General features: G+C 40.5%; 1 protein-coding gene across 7 annotated transcripts in view; it reads right to left on the bottom strand.

The window, feature by feature from the left end:
• SMAD2 (SMAD family member 2) overlaps positions 1-18,400 on the bottom strand; it is a 48,522-nt gene that overhangs the window by 9,679 nt on the left and 20,443 nt on the right. For 6 of the 7 annotated variants that reach the window (XM_027446299.3, XM_072030913.1, XM_027446302.3 and 3 more), the window contains 4 exons: positions 5,794-5,883; positions 4,457-4,650; positions 3,865-3,999; positions 594-668 (listed from right to left, as the gene is read on the bottom strand). In XM_027446299.3, coding sequence (XP_027302100.1) covers positions 594-668; positions 3,865-3,999; positions 4,457-4,650; positions 5,794-5,883 — 494 coding nt within the window. The remainder of the gene's footprint in view (positions 1-593; positions 669-3,864; positions 4,000-4,456; positions 4,651-5,793; positions 5,884-18,400) is intronic. The other variant, XM_027446305.3, reaches the window with a different exon arrangement.

The following is an 18,400-nucleotide window of genomic DNA, read 5'->3' as shown; positions in this document are numbered from 1 at the left end:
AAGGTTGCTAGCATTAGCTAACCAAAACCACTCTCAGGACTGCCAGCACAGCAGGAGGTTCTTATCCAGCACATTAACTATGCTTTGTCCAAGTCTAAGGGCTAACAGATTATCTAGAAACTCCGTCACACAAAGGCACAAATGTTTGTTTCCATTACTCTTTCAATATAGCCTTCTAAACAAGAATTAATTTGAAACTCAGCAGAAGCAGTAAGAGCTAAGAGATTCTCAAAATGCAGCATTTCTGTAACCTATTTAGGCCAACAGTTTGCTTCAATGAACCTGTTCTCAGAAGGGAAAGCTAGTGATAAGTTGAAACTAGTCAGCTATTAAAATCTATTTCAAGATTTTCTGATGAAGCCTTAATTAGACTTTATGCTTTTGTTACAAAACAAATGAAATGTACTTAATGCAGCACACTGTTTTAAAAGCATTACCCTGGCCAAAAAGAAAAAATTGCTCGCAAAAGACTGAAAAACTGATATTTTAAACACTAAACAACAGGTTGGACAGGTTGCCAATATCATTTGGGCTTAAGTCTTGCCAGTATGTAAAGTAGTAAACCCAAATCTTGGAAGTAGTAAAAATTTTACCTGTATCCATGCTTTGGTTCAACTGCTGGTCACTTGTTTCTCCATCTTCACTGATGTATCCTGGAGGTGGGGTTTCTGTTTTAAAAAAAATAAGTATCCATATATTGCTTGAATTAATAGGGCAACTTTTAACATTTAGCATCTGGGGATTTAGTCCTCAAGTCCTCAAACTCTACATGATACCTGAACACTGAATTAAAATTTCCTTTTGCTGGACTTCCTTTCTACCATAGGAATTCAAATCCATTACCTGCGTTATTGTCTACATAAAATGTATCATCTTTTGTATGCCTGCCAATTGCTCAAACATATTATATAATTAATGGACAATCCTTGTTTGTTCCACATAATACAAGATACTTTCACTACAATGAGTAACAATTTTGCAATTGTGATTAACAGCTTTCACATTTAGTAGAATTACAAATGAAAAAACCATCTGGTGACTTCTCCAAAAAAATATGAGCTGTCTTTATGTAGTATAACCATCAGATCAGACACCCTCCTACGCCCTAGAAGTTGTTAAGATTTAAAGGTTATTTTTCAGTTCAGTCGCCACATTCGTTTTTCTTCAATATCCAATGGTTGATTTCACTCATTAACAACTACATTATCTAACCAGTTATGATGCAGAAGCTACTGTTATTATAAATTCCATACTCTATTAAAAATATCTACTCTTTTAACCAGCTGTTTAAAGGCAGGAGTTTTACAGACCAAAGTAAACTCAGTAACAAGTATAAAGCATTTTGGTACTAGAAACTGTCTAATTTTACAAAAATATCTTCAAAACCCGTGAGAATATGGTTGTTCCTTTTCCCCATTCAACATGTACTTTGTAATCCAGATAATGAGTTAACCAACTGCCTCTCAGGAAATAATTTTGTCTGAACTGGGCAAGTGTCTTTTCCTATATATTAGTGACAAAATGTCAGTTTCTTTAGTGAAAGTGGTCAAAGATAAATGATCTCTACAATCACCTTAGAATTATTTCAAACATCTGACAGATTAAACTCATTTAATTACATGTTATCAAACAGCAGAAACAAAGCCTTTTGCCTAAGAATTAAAATCAAGTTGTTTCTAGTATCTATTGCTGTAAATCTCTGACATAAGGAAGATCAGAAAGAAGTCAGCAAGAGGAAACTTGATTAAATCAGTTGATTAAATAAAAATGAACCAAAGGAACTGCATCTTTGGTTCAGTCTGTAAAACTACACACTAAATATAGATGTGACAAAATTCGTGTGAGAATTTAGAAGGAAGATTAAGGGAAATCTTTAGTAGCAAGATCTATGACGACACAAATCGCATGGTTTTGAACATTTTTATAGAATTTACTGTGATAAACTGGACTCTACCCACCTTTAAATTATTTGTTACACTTAATCCCACAGACATGGTAAAAGGTCAATAACCATTTCCAATCTAACCCACACCTCCTGTTTCCAGTTGCTAATCTAGGCTGTTTGGCACAGACTATTTTCTACATCTGTCTGAACACAGAAGATCCCCTCCAATCTAGTATTATTAATATTGTTTTAGGGTCAGAGGTGAGCATCAATATAACTGGAAAGAAGTGCTCGAGTACAGCATTAAAAGACATTTAGATGTAGAGCTTAGTGATATGGTTTAGTGGAGTTCTTGTTAGCGTTAGATCAGAGGTTGGACTCGTTGATCTTGGAGGACTCTTCTAACCTAGATGATTCTGTGATTAAAAATTCCCAGCAGAGCATGAATGCTGCCACAAGTTTGGATGAGGCAACTCAGCACATGCCAGATTCAGAAGGGCCCTGGACAACCTGCACCTCCACAATCACCATCTGCCCAGTAAACATACAGGAGGTACCCTGTAGGTGAAATAGCCCTCTTTGTAGGCATACTGAGACGGTATTGTGGTGCAATACTACCACGGTTGTTAGTCTGGTTTACTGTTAAAGAAAAGTTCTCTGAAGCAGGCTGTCAAGACACACAAGGCTTATCAAGACCTAGCTAAGTAGTCAAGATTAGTTAAGAAGGTCAAATAAAATAAGATTGAGATACGATTCTTGAATACAAGAGTTGGGTGTCAGTGGCAAAGAGAAGGAGGCAAGGTGTGGTGAGCTGCATAAACATTTGAAGATCATGTGAGTACCCACAATCACCTTGAACAGACTTCTTGCAAATAACTACCTAGAGTTCCTTGAGCTCATTTCCTGTATTTTCAAATGGTGGCTTTCCAGTAAGTTGTCTGCAAACACTATCAAGAGCCCTCTGATGGAGTCAAAAAAAGTATACACTAGCGAAGAAAGCAACACCAAGTTCTAGCATCTTGAATAGCTCTTTAAATATCTTGTCCTTAAGTGGCAACAAATTTGGCACCAATTAAACAGAGGAGATCAAGTTCATGGAAATGTTCTTGGTGCCATTTCAATTTTCAGATATATTTAAAGAAAATGCAAGCACCATCCTGTGTAAGACATGCAGATACAGTTTGTATACTGCACACATCTGAGTTTCAAGGCAGTCATTCTTCGAGAGAGCCAGGATCTGAATTTTCAGCTTATTTATCAGTCCTTGGATGCTGTAACATAGTTGCATTAAATTTACAAAAAATTCAGCTTGGCTGGGTTTTATATTCCAGACAACTTCCTGAAGAGGTAGGAAACAGGAAATTGGGACAGGAAACACAGGTCACTCATCTTACATTTCTGTAAGGACACAGGCTTGTGTGTGCACTGTAGCAGTTCAGTCTTGAATTTTGTTTTGGGGTAGGGAAGAAGCAAAGAGAGGAAAGAAGAATTCTTTAAAAGTTTGGTATAGCTACATAGCTCCTGAATACTAAAGACAACAAAAACTGTATGCACACAATTGTAAGAAGTACACAAAGCAGACCTTGATTAATTGCAAGCTACACTGTTTGGAACTTACAGTTTTCTCCACATACTTCTGAGCAGTTTACTACTCAATCTCCGATACACAGCATTTGGCAATATCTACGTGTTTACAGAATTCTTGAAGCATAATGTGAAGGTCTACTTTGTACTCATCAGCATTTTGAACCTTAAGCTATTGAAACCGAGTAAGCTACTCTGAAACCACAGCAATACCTTTTCACACAGGATCATGCTCTGCAAGTAACAGTGTTTAGGCTTTCATTGGAACTAATGCAGAAAATCAACAAGATTTAATTGGTACATTTTTCAATTAATTTCATCACCTCATGAAATTACCAACACTGCAGCAGCAATGAAACAAAGTGTACTGTTTGCGTTAGGAGTTCAGCAAATACCTGGGATGTAATTGCTCTGTGGTTCAATTCCAGCTGGAAAGTTAGTGTTTTCAGGAATGGAATGGGTATAGTCATCAAGAGGTGGAAGCTCTGTTAGAATCTCAGTGTGCCGGGGCACTAGTACAGGAGGCAAGACTGGAAAAGCAAATTTCAAAGTATTAGCAAGATCCTCAAATACACACTTCTATGAAGACAAAGGGAAAAAAAAAAAAAATCTCACAATTTCTTCAGATGTTTCTCAGTACTGCTAGTACTGCAATCATACCACTAGTTACCAGAACAGGTTCCTGAGGTTTTTGAGCAAGACTACTCTGTATTAGTATGACAACTCTACTCTCATTTTCATGCTGGACCATACCATTGCTAGCAGCACTGGAAGCATTTGTCATGGTTATTCAACATGTGTAAAAGAAATTGTCAGCATCTTTACTGCTAAGAACTTTCAGAGGATGGTATTCTTGAAACCTGCATCTTTAATCATCTTGTAGTTCTGGCAAGGGAACACATCATCCTTCTATATTTATCTAAAACATTATGCTGAACAAGTGTATTCATATAGATGCTGCTATAAAGTCAGGAGCAGGCTTCCTACCTGGTGTCTCCACTCTCTGGTAGTGGTAAGGGTTTACACATACTTCATCCTTTTTAAGATTAAAAGCATATTCACAGTTTTCAATTGCTTTAAGTTCATGGTGACTGTGAAGATCTGGCCAGCGCCACAAACGGCAGTAAATAACGTGCGGTAATCCTTTACGATGAGATACCTGTAGTCGGCCATCGAGAGATCTACATGGGAAAGATGTTAAGAAGTATTTACAGATTGCATGCTGTCTCTTAACCACTCAAGCAACAGTGTACGCACATTTGAAAAGCAGTTTGCTCATTTTCAGAGTTCACTCGATTGACACTGTTAGTGACATTTGTACTCTTGTTAAAAGGCTTCAAATGCGAGACAAGTAATGACATCAAACAGCATTTTTACTTCTTTTTGAGATGCTCAAATTATTGCCAGTGAACTTAGGGTTCAATAGAAGCCACTTTATCCCCAACTAAGTATTTAGAATGATTGCTTCACATATGTTTTTAAAATGCAAAAGACAATTATTGAAAGAAAAACACACATTTAATAGTCCCTTCAGTTTCTAAACCTCAAGGCTTTTCTGTGGCACAGATACTTTATGGCTTTAAGCATAAGAATTCCCCCAGGACTGCAAATAAGCCTATAAGCAGTCAGCTGCCCAAGTGATCCACACGGCAGTATAACTGTAATGCAAAAAGCATGAACACGCATCTCGTAAGGGCTGTACAGTTTATCTTCTTGACTTCATCTGCCTTGCTACCAGCTGAAAATGTTTTGCTAGTTTTAAGACTGACTGCATATGCTTACACAAATGCAGATGTTTATGATCGTTATGGGATGGGAGACAAACCTCAATACACAAATCAAGTAATGTGACATGAAAAAATAAAGAACCCGTTTAGAATTTGCCCACCATTAATTGCTGAAGAATTTACAAACAGTTCTTTAGTAGCTCGTATCTGAGCCAATTAGCAAGGTTTAACTGAAAGCTTGTGGCATACAAAGCAGTTTAAACACTTTGTAAGATTAGGTCTAAAGAATTAAGTAGCCCAACTTTGTTAATATAAATACCAAATCACATTAGAGCTTGCATTTAACAAGTCTTCCCATTCTTTCAACGGCACTGGCGTGAAAAAGGAATATTCCGGAATTAGAATTTCGTTGGTCAAAACATCAGCTGAGAACACTTGGATTTCTACACCAGCAAGCAAATATTTTATAATGCTGTACCGTGAGAGGCCTAGGAAGCATTTTAGTCTATTTTACAGCTAAAGCATCCCATTACAGACCCTCCAAATACAATCCCTCCCACAAGATTTCTATGATGCGAGAGAGGGCAGAATATTCACCTGGTTTGTTCAGAGAAGCTGTAAAGGCCTGTTGTATCCCACTGATCTATCGTGTTTGGTGTACTCAGTCCCCAAATTTCAGAGCAAGTGCTGTGCATAAATTGAAAACAAAAACAAAAAATTGATATGAATATGGAACATGGTTATTCAAAACACCATGATGTCAAACATGGAAAAATGTACAGAATACTTCCTTTCACATAGAAGATAGAGCATTACTAGACTTGCATTTAAACAGACATCTCATGCTATATTTTCTATATGAAGGAGGCTATCAAAATGGAACATGTGATTCAAGGTAAATGATAATGTTTTTAAAAGGTGAACAAGTTCTCTGACTAAGTAGTCAATACAGCTATAATGTTCCTTAAAACAGGCAAAACTTCAGCCTAGCTCTTAAAATTCAATTTTCAAGGATAGTTTCAGGGCACTTTTTTTTGGTTGTTGCTTTGTTTTTGTTTTTAAATATAAGCTGCCCTAAGATCAGAAACAAAGGCCATGTGTATCTGAATCTGAACCATCACAGCCTAACTTTAAGGTACCACCACTTCAGCAGTCTCATTCTCCACGCTGGTTCAATGACAATCACAGACGTAAAGAAAAAGGAGCCTCCAGTGACAGGCACAGACTAGAAGCAGCAGATTTAAGTGAAGCAAGAAAACAGCACAGGCGTATAAATGGGCAGCACATTTTCAGAGGCATAGCTCAATCTCGGGTCACAGATGTGCTCTGTGACCGCTGGGAACTGACAGCTTATTTTACTTAAGTAACACACAAGTAGACTTGGCGCCTCAGAAACAAAGAGCATTTGGGCGACAAGCAACTCCACTAGGTCAAAGCTGGCAATTTGACCGGCTGCTATGCTACCTTTGAAGTTAACAGCCTCTGAAAAGTTGCAGCAGAAAGAAGAGAATACAAGTTCACCAAACTCCTGGTTTTATATAGAGACTTTACTAAATATAGGCTTTTTTTTTTCATTGAAGCTACTAATCTTAGCTGATACACTCATAAATTCGGATTGGGTGCTCAAGGGAATGAAGTGAGGTAAGTATTTTTTTTTTCTCCTCCCTACACAGGGAAAATTCATTAGTGTTATGAAACAAAAGCACAGACAACACAGCATATTATACTTGAAACCATCTTCAGGACAGACAACCACCTCAATTCCATGGTCACTTTAGTAACACCCAAGTGCAGGTCACTGACAAAGTGAACGAATGGTTCTGGTTCTCTACATGCTTGTCCCACGTGCCTCACTTCTAATACCACCCCAGCGATGCAACTGAGCCGTGAGACAAAGCAGTGAATTTGACAAACATGGCTGAAAATTCAGGTTTTCTGAGTTGCTTTTCAGCCAGATCAGTTAGTTCTTCTACTCAATGTGGAGCTACACAAGCATTGCAGAGGAGGGATGAGATTGTGACTTGTGACAGCAGCTTGTGCTTAATGACAAACAGAAACATTCAACAAGACACAGCCTTTGACATTTTACTGGCAATGGACACAATTGGAAGTCCTATGCTAGATGAGCTTCTGTCTTTTTGCAGCAGCAGACTTCCACATGTAAAAGGCCCATTCTCCAACACCCAGATCTCCAAAAAGAGCCAACTGTCCCAAACTAGTTACATCCACCTAAGACACCAGCAGAAAGGACAGCTCTCTGGCCAGAATCAGAGCAGCCAGAAGAGACACTGACCATTGGCAGAGCCTGCACCCTCTCCTGTTCAAATTCCTAAGCTGCCTCCAGGACAGCAGGCTGCCAGAAGCTGTGCAAGGACAACACGGTTGGCTGGCAGACACACGGGCAGCCCGTGGGACATCAGGGAGCGTCCCTGTGCTGTACTGTCCTTACATATGCACCACTGCTGCTTGAAAGACAGATCACAATACACATGAAATTAGAAGAGCAATCAGCAGACAGAGTGTGCTGCGGATTAATTGACACAGCCAGCTCTGACAGCTTACTACCTTTGAGCAACAGATCCTTTATACAAAGTGATGTTCCAAAGCTGATGCTGTCACATAAATTATGTTCCTAAAATTGGGGGGTGCATCACTGGTGTAAGTGCAATGTCCCACACAGTTGCTTCACACAACTCAAACCAACGCATTCAAAAGTAAAATTGTATAACCCGTAAGAGTGTGATGAACAATATTTTATATTAACTTTTCTCTATAAATATTTGAGCTATTGAAGTTGATAACATATTCCAAGCCCTATGAAAAGAAACAGTATTCTGAGGCGACTGCATGACAGAGCCCTAACTAGCACAGAAACCCAGGGCACCGTGGAGGAAGAAGGTGGTAAGGAAACAGGTGGGAGTGTTGGAAAAGGGGGCGCAGAAAAAATGATCAGTTCAGAGCAAAACTGCTCCGTTACTCAGCATCTTATGCAATATGCTGTCTTCCAGGACATATGTCTGCTTAGAGCTGGGATTAGTATTGATGGCTCATCTACACTAGGACTACATTCCAGGTCCAAAAATGCACGAACACTACAGAGTCTGCAGGAAATAGCCCTGTATGACCAAATGCAGTCATCAATTTTGCCATTCATTGGGAGAAACTTCTAGGAAATGAAGTGGTTTCCCCACTCTCCTGCTCCCACAAGATCCACTGCCCAAGAGGTACAAGACTTCCTCCCACCTTGTCACCCAGCTTAACCTAGGACTCTTAATATTCGTGCACAACCCGGTCAGAATGAGATTTCTGACCTGACCACCATAAAGGCATTCTTCCTACACAGCACCTCCACTAGCCCGCAGTTATTGCTCCTGTACATGCTCATTCACACACAAGCAATAGCCTGGCGGAGGAGGGCTGAGGCTCCTGTCCATCCCAGATTGCTGGTGGCTGTAAAGGTGACTGCATTCTGAAAGACGCTTAAGCAGCCACTACAACCATCCAAATGGCAAACAGGTGGCACAGACTTACATAGCACAGAATTTGTGCCCTGAAATAAATAGGAGACATTATCTCCTAAACTTACCTTTCTGAAGTGTCCCAAATCCCTTAGGGGAGGAAGGCTCCTTCTTTGCCTTAGTCCATAAAGATTTCAGAAGAATTGAGGACTAACATCTGTACTCATAAGTTAAATCTCATCTGGAAACGTTCTCAGGCCCTGGAACATGATCATGTATGCTAGAAAGCAGCTAGGACATTCCCCAGCACTGCGCTGTGCCAATTAGTGCTCTCCCACTCAATTCCCAGCTCTGTGAGTCGGCACACAATTGGGACTGCTTGCGCTGGGCAGTTCAGCTGCAGCCACCCTGCCCTGGAAGCAAAGAGCATAAGAGCACGGACGCAGGCAGTCCCGAGCCAGTTGGCCACAGTGCCTGGGAACATTCCCAGGCACGTTTAATTTATTAGGAGTGAAGTGGCCAACATGTATCACCATTTCACCTTTAGCAAGCAGACTGCCCTCAGGCTGAAGCCTTGAAGCACACTCCAGGCTTCATGTTTTATAGAAGAGCTTTTTTTTGGTTTTGTTTTGAACCCATTGTATATTGCAGCACTGGTAAGCCATCATTGTTTCCAAAATATATTTTGACTCCTGCAGCCAAGCAGGACTTAAATCTTTCCTGTGTAGACAGGGATTAAATATACTCCAAAATACAAGCTCAGAGCTAATACACTTCCTCCCAGCAGAGTGGACACATTCATTCCAAGGAGCATTTTCATAGCTGGTCTCAACACAATTTAACTGTTGACATAAACGAAGTCAACTATTCAAAAGCAAGCTTTGCTGTTGTTTGTTTACTCATTTCAAGTCTTTTCAATACAGGTTTAGATTAGCAGATCACCATATTCTGTGGCCTCCAGCACAAGCTTGCTCTAGGATACTAGGATTGTTGCTTTTGCAGACCCTACAAAATTACTGAATTTATTTTAAGGGACTTTAAAGATTTCAACAATCAAATTGGCTTGACTTTCCATGTGTTCTGAAGTTCTAGCAAAAGAAAACTATTTCCTAGAAGAAGAAGAAATGCTCTAAGAACACTTGCAACAAGGAACTGCTAAACCCAGAGATTTTCAGAGAAAAGTCAAGTGTTCCAGTGAACATCTGCCACATGCTCAGCCTGGGACAACTCAGTCCTGCAATTCCAACGTCAGGACTGACCAGAATACAAATGTGGTAAAAGAAAGGGTCAGACAAGTTATAACTGGGTGGAACCAACGCTACTTCTGCCTGAGCCTTTCCCTAAATGGAAAGGGCTGCAAGAGTTGGCGTTTCAACCTTTTTATCTGCTTATAAGGAGCAGCATCTCAGATGATATTACACAGTTCTGGCAAGGAGAATCTTTAATGTGGCTATCAGCATGCAACAGTACAGAGTATGTCTTCAGTTCTTCCATTTCATCATTTCCTTTAACAGGAAAATCTGAGCTCCAAAAAACCCTACTCTGGGCAAGAAATTACCTAAACAGCAGAGAGCTGTAGCAATGCTTCACAATTTTGAGACAAAGTGCCAAAACCACTTCTCTTCAGTAAGACGCAAAATATTGACGCATAGGAAAAACATGGATGCAGGAAGAACCTGAACGTAAAGATAACCAGAAAAGTCTTTGTATTGCGTAAGTCTACATGGTACAGATGATGTTCCCCATCAGCAGAAACAGTACAAGCTATCTTACTTGAATAGTAGGTTTACTTGATAAAAGCCTGCTACAAAAGTGGACATCTGCTTCAAACACAAATGAATTTTTAACTTTTAACAGACAGAAGCAGTTTCAGCCCCCCTTAAGGAAACCATCCAAATTTTTTTGTTTTTTAAAACTCATATCCTTACTGGAATAATCCACGTCTGTATCAATATCCATAATAACGAGATATAAACTGCAGAGGATCAAGCAGTCTAGAGTAGATGGAGTGCATCAACTGGAACACACTAACTGAAGACAGATTCTTTTATCTGCAGTGTGATCAGTGGCAAAGGATGCTGCCCACTGAGGTGGAAAAAGGAACAGGGTAAGGCTACTGCTCTCCGTTTCCCAAAAGATGTGATGCTAACCATCGTATTAATGTTAGTCTGTGACAGCGCGATACCATCTTAGCACATTCAGAAAGCTGTCTGCGTTCTGACTTGCAGTGGCACTAATTCTGAATTAGAAACTCCCACAGTTGGAGATGCATCGACACGGAACAGTCCGCAGTCTTTGCAGATGTCCAGATGCCAACTAATAAAGCCACCTCAGCTTGGTGTTCAACCTAGGCTGCCTAATTAGGTTCAGTTCCTCAGTACTGCTCAAAGCCAGACATACTAATTTGCAAGATCCAAGCACATATATCCAAGTGCTGTCCAAATAGCTGTGACCACAGCATCAAACAAGCTGGTGTCTATGCATGGCACTGCACTGCAAACATGCCAAGATATACCCCAGGATGATACACACAGGGACAAAGATGGTAGGTCTTGTCAATGATATCCAGTTGTAGAGAGATGCTTACTGGAGGTTATAGCTAAAAGAACCTGAAGTCAGCACAGTTTTAAACAGCACTGCATGTGCATCAGAATGTTTACACACCTATAACACACAGACAGCAGCCCAAACAGGTAGCTACTATTGTAAATTTAATCTTTTTCCTGAGTGACAGAGTGAACAAAGCAACCTTCTTACCACTAAAACTGTTCATGGTGTCAGAAACACTGCATGCTTTAGGTACTTTCTTTGTACTAAATGAAGTACTTGCAACAAACACTACATCAGATGCAAGTTAGGCGGAACCACTTCAGAGATGTTTACATATCAAGTAGCAGAAACTCTCTATAGAAGTTCTAAGTATTGTCACAGCTCAAGCGTAACAACAATTCCATATTATTCTTCAGTCCTGCAAAGAAAAGGGATGGCTGTACAGGAGCTTGAAGCCATGGAGTTCAGTTGACAGTCTCTTTCCTAAATGAAGCGGTAGCACTAGAAAGATGAAAAATAAAATCTGAAAAGCAAATTTAATCACATTAGCCAAAGTCTGTTTTACTCAGGAATCATTACAAAAAGGGCAATGACCTCCCCTATTTATTATGTACTACACTTAATACAGTCAAACTCCCAACTTTTTTCCTGAATCATACATTTCAGAGTCTACAGCGAGTAACAGGTTCACAAGTTCATTTTCAAGGCAGTCTTCTCCATTCATCTTTCTCCTCCACCTTAACCTCGTAGGCCTTTCTACCAACAAAGGTAGTTTGTCTGCCCCTACCTTTTTCTGAGGCATTTGTAGAGCTAGAGCTGCCACTGAAAGAAAAATGATTTCAGCAAATTGTGACAATACTCCTTTTATTCATTTTTTACATGGGAGACAATAAGGAGTTAAGTTTCCTAAATCCGAAATTCCCACTCAAAGCTTCTCTAGAGTTGTGAGCCTGACACTTATGTTTTCACTCATTTTCACTTGCAGTCTAAATGAGAAAATGCATCAAATGAAAATGAAGTGTTCACTTACAGTACAGAAGTTATTTAGTACAGGCACTGAAACACCTTCATAGCAGCCTACCAATTACAGGACTTACTACCTTCATCGAGATTTTGTCAAGGGGGCTGGAAGGAGGTGCAGAATTTGCTTTAAGAACGAATTTTTATTACAACCAAACTATCCAAAATTGTTAGAACACTAAAAATAGTTACCAGACTTACAGAATCCCATTTTCTCATAAGAAAGGAACAAATTACATTGCCTTAGCATTACTCGTGGCTGCTTCTGTAAAATTTGCCTGAGAAAACAAGTTAAAGCCTATAGACTAAAGACCTGTATCTTTTTTTTTTTAATTAAAGATTTTATTATGTAAGATCTTAAGTCTAAAACCTTATACACAATATACAGAACTGGAAAGCAAGAACACAGTTATATTGACTTAAGCTCCAGTTCAGCACTGGCATAGCTGGACTGAAGTTATACTCCTGTGAAAACACTGTCCTTTACTCCCCTGATACTAAGAAAAGGATCAACTGGTGGATGAAATAACTGAATCATTCCTCCTCTTCTGCTGGTTTCTTCCTGATTACACTGGGGTTCAAGAACCCATAAAGCTCAGAGGGAGGCATACAAAGGGGTATACCAAGCCTTTGGAACAAGAGTCTTGAAGGTAACAGGAATGATGGATTTGAAATGCTGATACAAATTAGTCAAGTTACAAATTAGTCAAATTAGTTGACTAATTAGTCAAGATCAGCAATCAAAAAGATTCATGACTTACGTAGAAGATTATATTCAGCACAGTTAACAGTTCCTATGAAATCTGCCTGATTACGGTTTCCTTAATTCCCAGTCTCAAAGGAAAGTATGCGTAGTTACTTTTATATTCCAAGTTGACAGCCCTTCCTATGCACTGGCAGCTAGCATTCCTCCACGTTACAGCCTAAAATGTCTGTATCAGCCAGTAGCAATGCCAATTACACTACCTGTGTTTGCAAACAGCATCTCAGCTAGATGTACAGCCAGTTGTCTGAACAAAAGCTTCCTGTAAAGCGTACTTTGGCTCACTTAAATGCCTCTGCTACTGAACTGTATGTTGCTTGTGGTTTATTTTCCCCATGCTGGGGTGGCAGGGAGAAGGTTATCTGCACTCAGATCTGTTCTCAGTTAGAAAACATTAAACAGATCTGCAATAACAATGCAAATTTTAAGTTACTTTCATGAGATCTACCCTACTCCTCTTTGGATCCCACATCGTTTGGCATCCTAGCAGAACTGACCAGTCTTCTGCTTACATTTCCATCAACCTGCATTATAGTGACAAAATATCACCTACTCACTTACACGTAAATAAGCAGACATACACATTCATCAACTAGCACAACTCAAAGCCATAGCAGTGCAATTCTGCTTGTGAATAATGCTAAGTAACACAGAAGTCCCAATCTCCTTTTCTCGCAACAGAAAGTGTAAAGACTTGGGAATTCAGTATGAAATGATTTTTCTAAGCATTAGCTAGAGTGATGAGCTAATATCTTGGCTGATGCTGAACAAAAAGCACAAGGCTGAATTCCTCTTAAAAATCATTTAGACAAATCTGCAGTGGCATTCATTAAGAGGAGCTGGACACGACTCTTGCAATGAGATTGTTCTGTGACAGACACGAGTAGAGAAGCAGACCACTGGGAAAAGAAGAAAAAATGACAAAAAATCAGTTAAAGGATAGTATTAGCAACCAGCGTAAACAGATACTTGAACAGAAGTATAGGTGGGCAGTTAGACAGCTACCAGATTCTCCCATTCTTCAAAGGAAGCAACAGAGGCCGTTAAGTATAGGAAAAGGATATTAAGTAATGTCTAAAGGAGACCTGGACTGCAGAAGAGAAAGCTCTTACAGAGCTCAGAGCACAAGTTTCTCTCTCAGCACAAACTCAGCAAAACAATAGCAATGCTGGCAGCTGGGCATTTGGCTCCCACAATTATGAGTGCTTCCTCAAGTGCCTCCAACCCCTTCGATTTACTTTTATTTGTAAGTAGCCCTCAACACACAACAAAAAAAGCTTTGTTCCAGCTCTCCCCCAGAATCCAAAAACCAGACCTTTCTTCTAGCATATGCAACACGGATTATTTGTTCAGAACAGTAACTGTACCTTTTCTCCCTGCCTCCCTCCTCCCCACACAAACGCTGAAGACATACTATAGCCGAGAAAGAAATGTTTACAAATGTGCATACCGAGTGGAATATAAGTCAGGAACCATTACACAACTCTCCTCTTAATCAGAACCCTTTCAAGAAAAACGTTGACGCTGAATTTTATGTAATACATTAAAAAATCATTACATCAAATACAAAATTCAGCATTTGATCTGTGGAAAAAAGACTCAAGTAACCTTCCTTACGAATAGATCTATGCTAAAAAATTAATACATCAAAATAACCAGAAAAGCAGGAGCCACAGGATACAGTTCACCTCTCTAACACTGTGGGAAAGAGAAAAAAAAAAGTCCTTGAACAATGCCATTTACTTTAGCTTACTCTGAGCATGTTCACAGGGGACGCAGAACTGAAAGGTGAAGTACAAAACTGACTCTGATAGAGGCCAACTGCAGGGCTACCCATTGCTCAGAGCAGGGCCAGTGGCTGGTTTCTCCCAGCCCTGCGGAGTGCCAGGCCAGCCACTCAGCTCCGTGAACAGTTTCTGCTTCTGTTGCCTTTTCTCAAGGCACACTTCTTCCTCGTCACATGTCCAACAAACCGCCGACAAAAGCAAAAGTACGGATACAAGGCCCCTTCAAAGCACTTCATCCTCCTCCCTTCTCCCAAACCCTGACATGCTAGCCCAGCGCTGTCAGACAAAACAAAGCAGCCAACAACAATCAGCATTACCTTTATTTTCTCCCCTCAGTACCAGGAGATGCTTGGAAGGATAGCACCTCACAGTTCAAGAGCAATTTTTCCAGGGTGCCATGGAAACCAAGCAGAAGGAAACCATTTATTTTCCTTGCTGTCCATATGGTCTGTTTAGATGCACATCCTATCAAGGGGCCTTCACTCCCTGTTCAGTCAGGCGGAGAGCAACCTGCAAACTTGTAAGCTTACAAAGAGCAAGGTCAGGCAGCACAGAGATGGTGCTCGGGACCAAGAAACAGACGGCATGCAGCAGAGATCAGCCTCTCTTAGGAGTCAGCAGAGAGCTGGCCACAAGTAAGCCTTGCACCAGAGAGACAAATGCAGGGAGCACGCAGAAGCAGCCCATGGAAATCATGAGCTCACGGCTCTGCTGGGAAACTTGCCCTGCAGTTCCCCGCTCCAACGTAACGGCTTTGAGCAGCTGCAGCTTGTATCTCACGAACTCTGAGCAAACCTGCTGGTGATAAGACAAACCACAATGTAGGTTTAGCCCTGCTAACGAAATATGCAAAAAGCCATAAAAAGTGACTTTTAGAAGCCCCATGTGCAGAGAGGGTTACAAATGTACAACAGCATTCACAACGGCACCTCCCCTGAGACTAACCAGGCAGAAAAAAAGTCGCCCAACACATAGCCCCACAAGCTCTATGGATGTAGGTTTGTAGTTTATGTCATTTCTGAAATGCTAACTTTGAATTCCTACGGTGCTTTCATTTGTTATACTACTGTACCCAATAAAAGTTTTCTGACTGCTAAATTATTTTGCAGTTTCTCCTGCTACCCTCAGAAATGTAAATACAGTACTTCAACTGGGACAGAAGCATGCAATTTTGAAATTCCCACAGCTGGAAGTACTGTGTTCATTATGTGTCTGAGTGAGCTAATATTAACATAAGATATCTGTATTTCATCTGAGAACATCATTCTGAAGTCTTTTGTCAGAAACTCCAAAAACATTTAAGATATCAGAAGGCCACCAGACATCCTGAAAGAAATAAAGGATCACAGCTTTATTATTGGAGTAAAGGAAGGGTATCCAGGGACACACGTTCTGAAAATGTCCATTTAGGAAGTAACCTTTCAGAGCTCTGGGTAGCTGGTGAGTTGTTGCATGCAGCTATGAAGCAACTCAGCCTGAGAAATTGCCATCTGTCCTCCACACTCGTACCACCTCTATTAAAACACAGGATTGAGCAATTCCTTTCTAATAATTAAATTACCACTGACTTGTTTCAACTAACGAGAAATGACTAGCACAGTCTTCTAGAAGAGCAGAGATGACGATCTATTTAAAACCTCTCTTTTGCTTACAAGTTACATAAGGAATGAACAACCTCACAATTCATCTCATCTCACACCACATGCGGTTACCTTTTCATTTTTCTGTTTCCTATTAGAAAGCAATGTCAGGCTGTGAGTTAAGATGACACCCAAGGCAGCTCCACAGATTGACACTCTGCATCATCCCTAACAGGGACTAAGGCGTAGGCAGGCCTGAAGAGAATCAGGAGTGCCAAAGGACGAAGGATCTCCACAGAAAGCCATATCCATCACAACACTGGCTGAGCTATCCACAACAAATGGCTCTGCTAACAGCTGATGGCAATCTCAGAGGTCCTACTTTCAAAAAACAAACAGAGCTCTGCACACACATTTCAGGACTAGCACCTCACAAGCATTCAAAGATGACCTTTGTCTCAAGTTCTCCAACCACTATTAGTCAGAGTAGGTGAAAGCTTTTCCCACAAGCTACCCGGTACAGCTACTGAGGGCAAAGTCAAGTAATTTCTCTCAAGCAGCCTGTCCTCCTCCAAGTGGGTGAGCACTATGAGTGGGCTGTTTTGCAACTGGTGGACAGCAGAGTAACTGAAGATGTGACATTTTGATTTCCTACCTCAAACTAGTGAATATTTGGGGTGGTGAGGGGGAGGAATTAGCTGTGCAAGGCATTTATCTTAGCCACATTGCCTGAAAAATATGCTAACTTGGCAAAAGACTGCTCTTAGAACATCAGTTACAGGAATTTTTTAATACTTCGTTTCAAACCAAAGATGCTCCTGGACAGTTCCCCTACGGATTACACACCCACATTGGAAACCCAGGAAGACAAGTGAACACAGGATATGTATTTAAGTGCTCAACGCAACAAAGCCTCTACACCACACCAGAATGACTCCTGCTACAGCCTACACCAGCTGTGTGGGCACACCCAGCAGAAAACTAGTGAAACTTTTAAGAGAACATACTGACCTTAATCCACGTCCAAACAAGAGTATCTTCAGAGATAAGGAATAAAAAAAAAAAAAAGAAAGAAACTCAAGCATTACATAACTAAGGTCTCCAGTGCATGCAGAACTCCCTGCAAGTAAGAGGAGAGGAATGAAGGTAAGGTTTGAGCCAAAGTGAAAGCTTCTCCAGGCAACAGACTGGGGAAGAGAACTGAATGGCACCTGTGCTGTGGCTGTTACAGCGAATTTATATGTAAATAAAAAAAAATGAACTGAAGTCAGACAATGGCATTGCCTTCACACACAGCAATGCCTGTATTTTATTAGAAATATTAAAGAAAATTCACAACCACCCAGGGAGACATACAAAGGCTTAAAGAAATATCAGTGTTCAGGAACAAGAAAGCAATTTTCTTTTAAATGAACTTTGTTTGCTAAGATACTGCATAGCCTTACATGTTGAGTAAAGGCAAAAATCAGTCAGCCAAGATGCCTGGCTACAGGCCTCTATTTTCCTCAGGCCCAGAACAGAATACAGAACTCCATATGAGACATGAATGACAGAAAACTTCAGTATTTATGGACAGATCTCTTAGAACAGGGATCAAAGCCTGTATTTCTTGAGCTTCACTGCCTAGAGCTAGGGAAAAAGGAAGTGTTAAGATGACAGACAAGTCCTGAAGTACTTAGCATCTTGTTCATGATCCGTACCCAGAACACACAACTGCAGACGATGCCCACAAGCACTCTTGCCTCACTTGCAGTTGTTTAATAGCTGAAGTACTGTCTGAGGACATCCAATAGTTTTCCTCACTCCGCTTGTCAGGTGTCAACCCTGATCTACCAGCACCTGCCCTGTGCTGATGTGGCAGTTGCCCTGCTCTCTCCCTGTACTACTGCAGCCAAAGATCAGAGTATCAAAGGCTTGAGAATATCAGCATTTGAGTAAATAGACAGCTTCTCAGTGCAAAGAGAGCTGGTTAAATCCTTCTGGGAAAGGCTAGTTTTTGGGGATAACAACAAAGGGTCTCCACATGAGGAACACATATTCCAGCTC

The sequence above is a fragment of the Anas platyrhynchos genome, chromosome Z (assembly GCF_047663525.1).
Source record: "Anas platyrhynchos isolate ZD024472 breed Pekin duck chromosome Z, IASCAAS_PekinDuck_T2T, whole genome shotgun sequence".
NCBI lineage: Eukaryota > Metazoa > Chordata > Aves > Anseriformes > Anatidae > Anas > Anas platyrhynchos.
This window is presented reverse-complemented; position numbering and strand designations above follow the sequence as displayed.